General features: G+C 56.3%; 2 protein-coding genes across 3 annotated transcripts; both read left to right on the top strand.

Annotated features, from left to right (window-relative positions):
- The first annotated feature begins 527 nt into the window (after nucleotides 1–527).
- Nucleotides 528–2449, top strand: LOC104341323 (antigen-presenting glycoprotein CD1d). The gene is made up of 6 exons (XM_086470709.1): nucleotides 528–609; nucleotides 925–1182; nucleotides 1341–1622; nucleotides 1728–2012; nucleotides 2119–2215; nucleotides 2389–2449. Exons 1-6 carry the CDS (start codon nucleotides 528–530, stop codon nucleotides 2447–2449), a joined length of 1065 nt encoding a protein of 354 aa, XP_086326835.1.
- Nucleotides 2450–6007: 3558 nt separating this feature from the next.
- LOC104355055 (T-cell surface glycoprotein CD1b-3-like) lies at nucleotides 6008–9188 on the top strand. Of its 2 annotated transcripts, XM_086470710.1 has the most exons (7): nucleotides 6029–6098; nucleotides 6345–6349; nucleotides 7270–7525; nucleotides 8122–8403; nucleotides 8514–8798; nucleotides 8910–9006; nucleotides 9143–9188. In XM_086470710.1, the coding sequence occupies exons 1-7, from the start codon at nucleotides 6029–6031 to the stop codon at nucleotides 9186–9188; spliced, it is 1041 nt and encodes a 346-aa protein (XP_086326836.1). The 2 variants fall into 2 exon arrangements, with proteins under 2 accessions (XP_086326838.1, XP_086326836.1); XM_086470712.1 differs by lacking the exon at nucleotides 6345–6349 and having other exon boundaries at nucleotides 6008–6098; nucleotides 7268–7525.
- Nucleotides 9189–9759: the final 571 nt, after the last annotated feature.

The raw sequence follows: 9759 nt of genomic DNA, 5'->3' as shown, positions 1-9759 counted from the left end.
TGCCTCCCCTGCAGGAAAGACAGCCACATCGGGGCAAACCCACCCAGTTAAACAGGCAGTGCAGTGCGATTGGAGATGTCTGTGCTATGCAGAGCCAGACATGCCAGGCACGAGCGGCAGCAAGAGACATTTCTGTCAGGAATGGTGGATGCAGCCCATGGCCAAGTGGCACCTCCACCAGTAATGGTGGTAGAAGAGTCAGGTCACCTGCACCACCCTGACTGTCAAGGTGCTGCTGCAGCCATGAGGGACCCCTCCTGCAGCCAGTGGGATGGCCTTGCTCCCACCCAAATTCCCCCAGCACTCACAGCCACTCAGGATGCCCCAGACCAGCCCACCCCAAGCGGAACCCCAAGGCCCTCCCTGAAACCTCAGTGCCAGCCTCATTGGCTGCCAGAGCTACTAGAACCAGCAGAGCTGCCTGGGCAGAGCCACCCTGATGAGAAGTTTGTGGCCACATCTCGCACAGCCCCTTCCTCCTGCCGCTGCACCCACCACTGCACGCTTAGGGCCTCACTGCTGGCACCATGCATCCCCTTCGCCGCTGCCTCCTTCTCCTCCTTCTCCTCTACCTCCTCCTTGTCTCTGGAACATGGGCAGACCTGGAGGGTAAGTGGGAGCCCTGGCTCATCCACACCTGCTTCCATGCCCCTATGGGACCCCATGGATGAGGGGCTTCCTGCTCCCCCCCAGCCTTGGGCACTTGCCTCCTGAACCCTCCTTGTCCTCTGTCTCCAAATCTCCATCCTGGCAGGGATGCAATCACTCCAGGTGGGTGCAGAGGGTGGGAGCTGGGGCTGCCAAGGATGCAGGGAACTTGTGGGGGGCCCGGAGGTCCCTGAGGACCCATCCCTCAGCCCCTCTGCTTTCCCTAGCCCTCTCCTCCCACTCCCATCTCCCCCTGTCAAACCCTGTCTCATGTAGGGACCTTCACTATCCGGTTGCTCCAGACCTCAACCTTCCAAAACACCTCCTTTGTGGACACAGAGGGGCTGGGCCTGCTAGAAGACATCGAGCTTGGTTCTCTTGATAAGCACACCTGGACCATCCACTTCTACCAGCCCTGGGTGCGCCCAGCCCTGCCCCGCAGTGACTGGGAGACCTATGAGAACATGATCAAGATCTATCTGCAACGGTTCCATCACCTGGTCAATGAAGGTGCCATGAAGAAGGATGTGCCCTGTGAGTACCCAGTCTTCTTTGTGTCCCCTCTCTGAACAGCATCTGGGAAGTGAGGAAGGATCCGCCAGTGCTGGTGCTGCACAGGAGACACTGACCACGTCCACAGGAAGGCAGTCTCAGCCCTTCACGAAACCTCTCTCTCCTCTCTGCCCCTCCAGATCCCTTTGTGGCCCAATGCATGGCAGGCTGTGAGCTCTACCCCAACAGGACCTCCCGAGCCTTTGCCTATGTGGCCTACAATGGCCAGGACTTCCTCAGCTTCAACACAGACAATGGCACCTGGCTCTTCTCCCAAGACACCAGCCTGACACGGTACGTCCAGGCCATTCTCCAGAACTATACTGCCTTCAACGAGCTGGTGGAAGTCCTCTTCAACAATACCTGTGTTGATGACATGGAGGTGTTACTGCGCTATGGGAAGGAAGCTCTGGAGAGACAAGGTGAGACCACCCCAACTCTGCCATAGCCACCCCAAAGGCCCCCACACTGGGGCCAAGCAGTGTCCCCTTCCAGGGCTCCTACCATCTTGCTTTCACGCCCCCCAGAGCTGCCTGTGGCTACAGTCTTTGCCCGCACACCCAGCCCAGCCCAGCTCCTGCTGGTTTGCCATGTCACTGGCTTCTACCCACGGCCCATCAGCGTGGCCTGGCTGCGGGATGGCCAGGAGGTGCCACCGGGCCCAGCGCTCAACACCAGTGCCATCCTGCCCAATGCCGACCTCACCTACCAGCTCCGCAGCGTCCTGTCTGTGGCCCCTGGTGATGGGCACAGCTACGCCTGCCGCGTGCGCCACCGCAGCCTGGGCACCCGCAGCCTCCTCATCCCATGGGGTAGGTGCCACCCATGGGGACAGGGATGGGGCTCCTGAACCACCCTGCCCAGAGGGATGGAGCAAAGCCAGAAAAGCTCATGGCAGCCTCTGCCTGTGTTTCTCAGGAAACTCAGAGTTGGTGCTGATTGCAGGGCTTGGGGCTGGGCTGCTGGCAGCCATGGCTGTGGCTGCCATCACAGCGCTTCGGGTGTGGAGACTCAGGTAAGGCCCCCTTCTGTCCCATGGAGCAGCAGTGGGAGAGGAGGGGAGGAAATGCCCCAGGGGATTGCTGCCCTGAACAGTGAAGCTCCCACTGTGGCCCTGCCAGCTTCTGTCTGCACCCCCACAAGGTCTCTTCCATGGAGTACCCATGAGCCATCCCACTCTCGTTTCAGAAAGCACCAGCAGATGGTGGAGTCAGAGTCCAGGAACTCCATCCTGAGCAAAGAAGCTTAGCCCTGAAGGCAGCCAACAGCCCTTGTTTCCTTCCACCACTCTCATAGGGACAAAAACTCTACTGTTTTCTGCTTCAATGAAATTCTGGGCTCTGCCGAATGCGAGATCAACTCAACTCAGAGAGGCATGGGGGAAACCTTGGGGGCTCCTGACCCACTTCAATTTGCTAAGCAGACAAGGATGCAAGTCTAAGACCTTCTCACTCGTTACACATGATCACCTTTTGCCTCATGGTACTGCCCCATGCACCCACTGAGGTTCTTTAGGGCTCTTTGCCCACTGGCAATTTCTCCCAGTTCTGGTACAACACCACATTTATCTGTAGGCGGTAAGCTGTGCCCTTCTACTGTCACTTTCTAGTATTTTTTCCTAAAAGCTGCCTTTATTAACTGTAATTCAGAAATATTTGTGCTGAGACTAAACTGTTCCACACAGACTGGCCACAAACTCTTTTACCAAGTGCTGAGTAACACTGAAACAGATGTAATCTGTGGGAGCTGCAGTTGTGTATAAAATGAAATTAAAACATTCATATTTTCACTCAAAACACATGCCTTTCCTCGGGATTTGATGGGCTCAAGGAGGTTTAGACCAGCTGCAGATGGAAGCTGGAGCACCACTGAATTATTTGGTGCTAATCGCAGGAAACTCCAAAGCAAGAATAAAAAAAAGTAAAAGTGTATTTGTACATGTACGAACACATTCTTACATATTTCCTGGAAATAAGCAACAGTGCACACAGCAGGGTAAAGTGCCCCCAAGCCTCCCAATTAAGGAGAAAAAGGAAGCTAATCTCCCATCAGAGACAGCAGAGTTCAGACAAGCATAGGAAGGAATTTAGTTTGTGCTCCAAATCAACTACACACTTGAATGCATGGCTTCAAAAGGTTTGGTTTCACAGGACAACTTCCTGGCAAAGTTTCACAGCATAAGACTCTGGCAGCCATGTGTGAGCCAACAGTTAGCTGAATTAGAAGAAAACCCAGCTGGTCTGTGGCCACATCCACCACAGCTCCACAGGAGCTGTTTCTTCACTGGTCAGACCCTGTGAACCATAGTACTGTGGGCAGGACTGAATTTCCCTGACAGCCAGAGTCACCTGCCAGCACAGCAGGGCTCAAGGATCTCGCTGCAGGAGGAGTGGTGCTGAGTCTTTCCCAGCTCTTGCTGAGCTAGGACAGACAGATGAAACTTTCAGCTGCAGACAGGGCTCACCTTGGGACTGAGAGCCTGCAGCTGCAGCACCAACAAGGCACACGGGGCAATTCATCTCCCAAACAAAGTGAAACACTCTGCAGCACTCGCTGGATGTGGCAGGATGAAGCTCTCCCACCAAACCTGGAGAGCAGGTGCAGGGGGTGAGCAAACCTAGTAAGAAAAGGTGGTCATGTCCGTGACCTCCCAAGAGGTCCTACAATAACATACACCCGAACACCCAGTACTGGGGAGGTATCTGCAAGCGTTTGTTCACAGCCCCCAAGAGACACTACAAGAACAGACACACAAACATCCAGGCACTTCAGGAGATCTCTTCGGGTGTTTCAGCCCAGCATGTGCTGATGCCCACACACCCAGTGCAGTACCCAGAGGCACTGCAGCCCTGCACAATCCACCCCAAGTTACCCAGCAGCGCTGGGCTCAGCGAGATTACAGTCCTTGCCTGAGGGGTGACTGCAAGGACCAATGTTACCTATGGGATCTGCGAGGACCAATGGTCACATGAGGTGGAACTGCATAGTCCTACAGTCACCTGGGGGAGATAGTGAGGACCAGTGGTCACCTGGGAGGATTGTAAGAAACAATGTCACCTGAGGGAACTGTGGGGACCAATGGTAACCTGGCCAGTGACTCTGAGGACCAACAGTCACCTTAGGGGACTATGAGGACCAATGGTCTGTGTGGACCAACAGCCCCCTGCCGTCTTTGATCATTTGCTGACCAAAGGCAGCGACAATATCAAGGAGGAAGAAGCTGTGACCTCTGCTACAGTAAGTAAGAAATTGAATAAAAAACAACAAAAAACCATGAGGACAAGCACATTCAAAAGAGATGAGGAAGAGCTAAAGCAGAACTTCTGGTCCACTGCAACAGTGGAAGACATCTGGAGAAAATTCAGAGGGGGCTGAACACATCACAAGCACCTGCACAATCTCCTGTCCTACCAGCTATTCAGCCATCAGTGACCTCGCATGGACTTGCACAAGCCAGATGCCTGCTAGTGGCCTATCAGCCACTCAGCAAGAAGAGACCAACAGTCACCTTAGGGGGGACTGTGAGGACAAATTGTCACCTCATAGAACTGTGTGGCCAAAATACCCCCTGCCCCTTCCCTCACTGGCCACCCCATGGCTGCCATTTGCATCCCACCAGCCAAACACTCTCCTCTGACCCCAGCACTGGTGGCCCTGCCGGGAGGGATGTAGACATTGTGATGGCGTGGCTGGACATCCCCTGGGTGATGCCGAGGTGAGCTGCTGGGGAAGTTGGTGCCATTTCTGGGCCTGCCGGTCCACCACAGCATCCCTACTTCTCCATGGGACAGCTCCATGGAAGGGAAGGGGCTCAGTGTTTGGAGGTTATCGGGTGCGCCTCCTCAAACTTACCGTTGGCTGTGGTTTTAGTTCTGCCTTTGCCCCCAGTGCAGGCACCCCCAGGAAAGAGGAAGAGAAACTGCAGGGTGAGGGGAGGCACCAGGGGACAGCTGGGGAGGAGCAGTGGGTAGGGGACACTGTGGGAGTGAGGCTGGCTCTGGTCACCCCATTGTCCCTGCAGCACTGGACACTGGTGACAATGGAGACAGAGCAGGAGGATGGACCCCACCTTTCCTAATCCCTCACCGAGAAGGCACTTGGGAAGGGGGATGGATTTCCCCAACAAAGATGGTGGGAAGGAAAGCGGAGTGCCAGGTTGCAGCCCAACCCCAGGCCCTCTCCTGGGGGCACTTAAGGGAGAGCTGGAGTTCCCCAGCACTGTTCCTGTAACTATGGGCTGGGCGGGAACTTCTTGTCACCTCCTCCCTGGGGAGTTTGGTCCCCAGGGTTAGGCAGACAGTACAGGAGGAGCCTGAGCTGGAGATGCCACGGAGGACCCAAAGCAGCTCTTCTCCCCATGCAGGGGCTAAGGGTACAGCAGCTGTCTTTCTCCAGTCAAGGCTGAAACCCAAAAGCCATTGTTACCTCCACTGGAGCTGATGCACTCCACAAGAACAGGGATAGGGGCGAGGTACCATCAGTGGGGAGGGGGAGTCAGGGGGACCCAGCTTGAGTTTTTAAGCACCTATTTTCTCCTAGTGCCATTTCCTATGCCTCCCTTTCTCTCCCCTCTCTTCCTGGCTGCACTCTCCCCAGCCCCAGCCTGTCGTGGCACTTCATGCTCAAGACCTTGTTTTGTCTTTCCTCCTCCCACAGTCCCCAGCCCCCAGCTCCGGACCTCTGGGCCCCTCCCCAGCACGTCAGCACCAGTCCCATTGGTGGAGAGCGACTGCCATGACTGTTGGGCTGGGTTGAAGTGAGGGACCCCACGGGTTCTTCCTCTCTCAGTCACTGCTGCTGCTGCTGCTTCCACCTTGCTGCATGCACCATGGAGCCCCCTCATCTCCTCTGCCTCTTTCTTCCCCTCCTCCTCCCTGGGATGTGGGCAGACCCAAAGGGTAAGTGGGAGCCCTGGCTCACCCCAACTGCTCTCACCTCCATGTCAGAGGACCCCACAGGTTCCTCAGGGGAGGCAAAGCCAGGCCACTGTCACCTGCATGGTGGGGGGTGATCCTCAGCATCAAAGGGCCACACTCCACCACACAGCATCCAAAGGTGCCCTCTCCCTGCGCACCCTCTGCTCCTCCCTGCAGCTTGGGACTTCACACTCCACCAGCTCCAGCACAGGGGCTTGGGCACCCAAGCAGAAGTGAGGCCATGGGTTCCCAGCCAGGCTGGGGTATCAGTGTTCCCCCAAAGGTCCGTTTTGCCTTCAGGGAGTTCTTGGGCACAAGGTGGGTCTCAGCCCCACGTGGTGCTGTGGGCCTATTCCAGCAGCCCCTTGTCTGTTGAGGAGCTGCACCTGCAAGAGGATGTTTCAGGCGCCGCCGCTGCACAGAGCATTTCACCACAAACCCATGAGAGCTCACATTTCCGGTGGGGGCAGCAGCAAACATGGAAACACGGGACTGATCTCAGGGCTGGGCTACTCTCCTGCCCCTGTCAGGGTTCGGTCTCCTTGAGCTCCTGACGCCCAGAAGCCCCCAAACATGGACAAAATGCCCTTTCCCCTCCTCCATCCTCCACATCCTTTGCGCTGTGTGCAAGTGTCTGGCAAATACAGGTCCTGGCACAAGTGCTTCTTCTCGGGGAAGCATCACCTGAAATGATGGCCAAGGTGCTGGGCAAGAGGGAGGTGGGGAGGGGAAGGGAGAAGGTGCCTGGAGTCCTGTATAGCTCATTGAAAGTAAAACAGACAAGGAAAAAGTGCAGCAGAGACAGAGGAAGTTCAGACAGGAAAGCAACCCTGAATGGGTAGAAGAGCGTATAATCAGAGACGTTTGTGTTGGAAGGGACATTTAAGGGTCATCTAGTCCAACCCCCCTGCAATGAGCAGAGACATCTTCAACTGTATCAGGTTGCTCAGAGTCCCGCCCAACCTGACCTGGAATGTCTCCAGGAATGGGGCTTCTGCTATCTCTCTGGGCAGCCTTTGACTGTGTTTTACTGCTCTCTTCATAAAAAATTTCTTTCTTATATCTAGCCTGTTTTCCCTCCAGCCCTACCCCCCTCCCTGCCATCTCCTCTTTCCTGCAGCCTTTTCCATCCCCATCCTCTTTCCCGACAGAGACGCAGGTTTTCCAGCTGCTCCAGACCAGCCTCTTCGCCAACTTCAGCTCTGCTGAGGTGTTTGGGGTGGCTCTCTTGGGGGACGTGCCCATCTTCTCACTGGATCCTGCCAATTGGAACATCCACTTCCACTGGCCCTGGGCCCTCCAGGCCACAGCAGAGGGTGATGCGGAGAAGATCAAGTCCCATTCCAAACTCTTTCTGCGCAACCTTGTCCGATATGTGCATGAAATGGCCCATCAGGCACAACTGGACTGTGAGTATGGGGATTACCCCAGCCAGACCCCCAGCCCCTTTTCCATGGTTCTGGCTGTGCCCTCCTCCCCACTGGAGTGACATTTGTGGGGTCTCATAGGGTGCAACAGCTCCTGAAAGGGTAATGGGAAACACTGCGGCTGGCTGGGCACATAGCTAGCAAGGGCAGTGCACTGAAAACACCCCTCAGGTGTTTTCACTCGTGCCATCTGGCACAGGGGAACCACTCTGCACACTGGTGAGCTGCCATCATTTACCATGGCTGCAGGACCCTCACAGCACAGATCAGGGAAAGAAAAATTTGGGGGCAAACGTTTTGGCAGCCAAAATTCTGTTTGAGCAACCACCCCATTCTAACTGGCCCCATATCCACTCTGGCCTTCCAAGGGGACTGAGAGCTTGCAGGGTGTTCCAGGGCTTCCTGAAGCATGACCCCGTGCCCTGCTGCCCTTTGCACTCCACTGCCCTTTGCACTCTGCTGTCCATTGCACCCCGCTGCCCATTACATCCCTGCACATGCCTCCAGCCACATCCCATCTCTTGCCACCCATATTCCACACACTCATGGGACCTCTCCACTGGCTCTGCCCTCGGCAGACCCATTGGTGGTCCAGATCCGTGCAGGCTGTGTGCTGCACCCCAATAGGACAAGCTGGGGCTTCATGGATGTTGGGGAGGGTGGCAGAGACCTCACAGCTTTCGAGATGGAGAGGCAGTGCTGGGAACCCCGGCAGCCATCCCCACTAGCAGCGCTAGTCAGCAAGTCCCTCACCAGCAAGAAGTCCATCACAGGGCTCCTGGAACATCTCCTCTCCATCTCCTGCAAGAGCCACATCCTCACCCTGTGCAGGCATGGGAGGGCTGAGCTGGAGAGACAAGGTGAGATCACCCCAACCCTGCCATAGCCACCACGAAGCCTGCCTCCTCACTGGGACCAAGTGGTGCCCCACCAGGGCTCCCCCAACTTCTTGGCTCTCACCCCCGCCCAGAGCTGCCTGTGGCTACACTCTTCGCCCGCACACCCAGCCCAGCCCAGCTTCTGCTGGTTTGCCACATCACCGGCTTCTACCCACGGCCCATCAGCGTGGCCTGGCTGCGGGATGGCCAGGAGGTGCCACCAGGCCCAGAGCTCAACACCAGTGCCATCCTGCCCAATGCCGACCTCACCTACCAGCTCCGCAGCATCCTGTCTGTGGACCCTGGTGATGGGCACAGCTACACCTGCCGTGTGCGCCACCGCAGCCTGGGCACCCGCAGCCTCCTCATCCCATGGGGTAGGTGTCACCCATGGGGATGGGGTGCAGGGTGCAGGTAGCAGCCACTAGCCCTGTGAGGGGCAGCTCCTGTCTGGTGCTGACACGGCCATCGTCTTTTCTCCATCCCAGAAAGCCACATCACAGCTCCAACTGTTGGCATTGCCATCACAGTGCTGCTCCTTTTGGTCATGGCCTCTGCTGGAGCATTTTGGTGGTGGAAGCGCAGGTAAGATCTCCCTCCCACGGTCTGCTCTCAGGTTCATGGGCAGATGGGTTGGGCCACGGGTTGCAGCAGCAGCAGCTCTGCAGGGATGAACTTCCCAGCCCTAAGTGTGGCTCACAGTTGTGGCCCCCCCTTGCAGGAAACATAATGACACCACATGGGAGACCCAGGAATTCGTCATTTGAGGCCTGGTTGCCCTCCCAGCAATAAGCTTCCTCACCACCAGCTTTCCTTGCTCATCTCATGGCCTATCCCTGACACATCAGCACTGACAGGGGTTTGCTCCGGAAAACGACCACATTAAACAGCTACAAACTTCCCGAGCTGCACGTGGCTCCTGTGTCTCTCATCCTCCTTCGCCTTTATGAAGTGCCCCCAAAAATGCCTTAAAGCACTGCAGAGACCCCATATTGCAGTCAGGAGGACTCTCTCTTTTTCTGGACACTGGCCAATCTCCCCTGGCACGTCAGGAGAAGCGATTCCCACATCTTGGCATCTCTGTGGCCAGTGTCTGTCCCTAGCAGAAGAGCAGTGACAACCTGGGGCCAGACCAGCATGGGGCCACTGAGTGAGATGGGGGATGGAGCAGGCCACCAGGGAGAGATGGAGGGATTTGAGCTGCTTCGCTGAGGTTAGAAGGGGAAGGGAGGACCCAAGTAACATCTCCAGTCCCCTGATGCAGGGAGGTGTTTTGAGCAGGCGTGAAGCTGCTCTGATTCCAGTGCTGATCTCACTCTCTGTCTGGGATGATTTTGG

This window comes from Leptosomus discolor, chromosome 9 (genome assembly GCF_034619465.1).
Source record: "Leptosomus discolor isolate bLepDis1 chromosome 9, bLepDis1.hap2, whole genome shotgun sequence".
Classification (NCBI taxonomy): domain Eukaryota; kingdom Metazoa; phylum Chordata; class Aves; order Leptosomiformes; family Leptosomidae; genus Leptosomus; species Leptosomus discolor.
The sequence above is the reverse complement of the archived record's forward strand: the minus strand, read 5'-3'. Positions and strand labels throughout refer to the sequence as shown.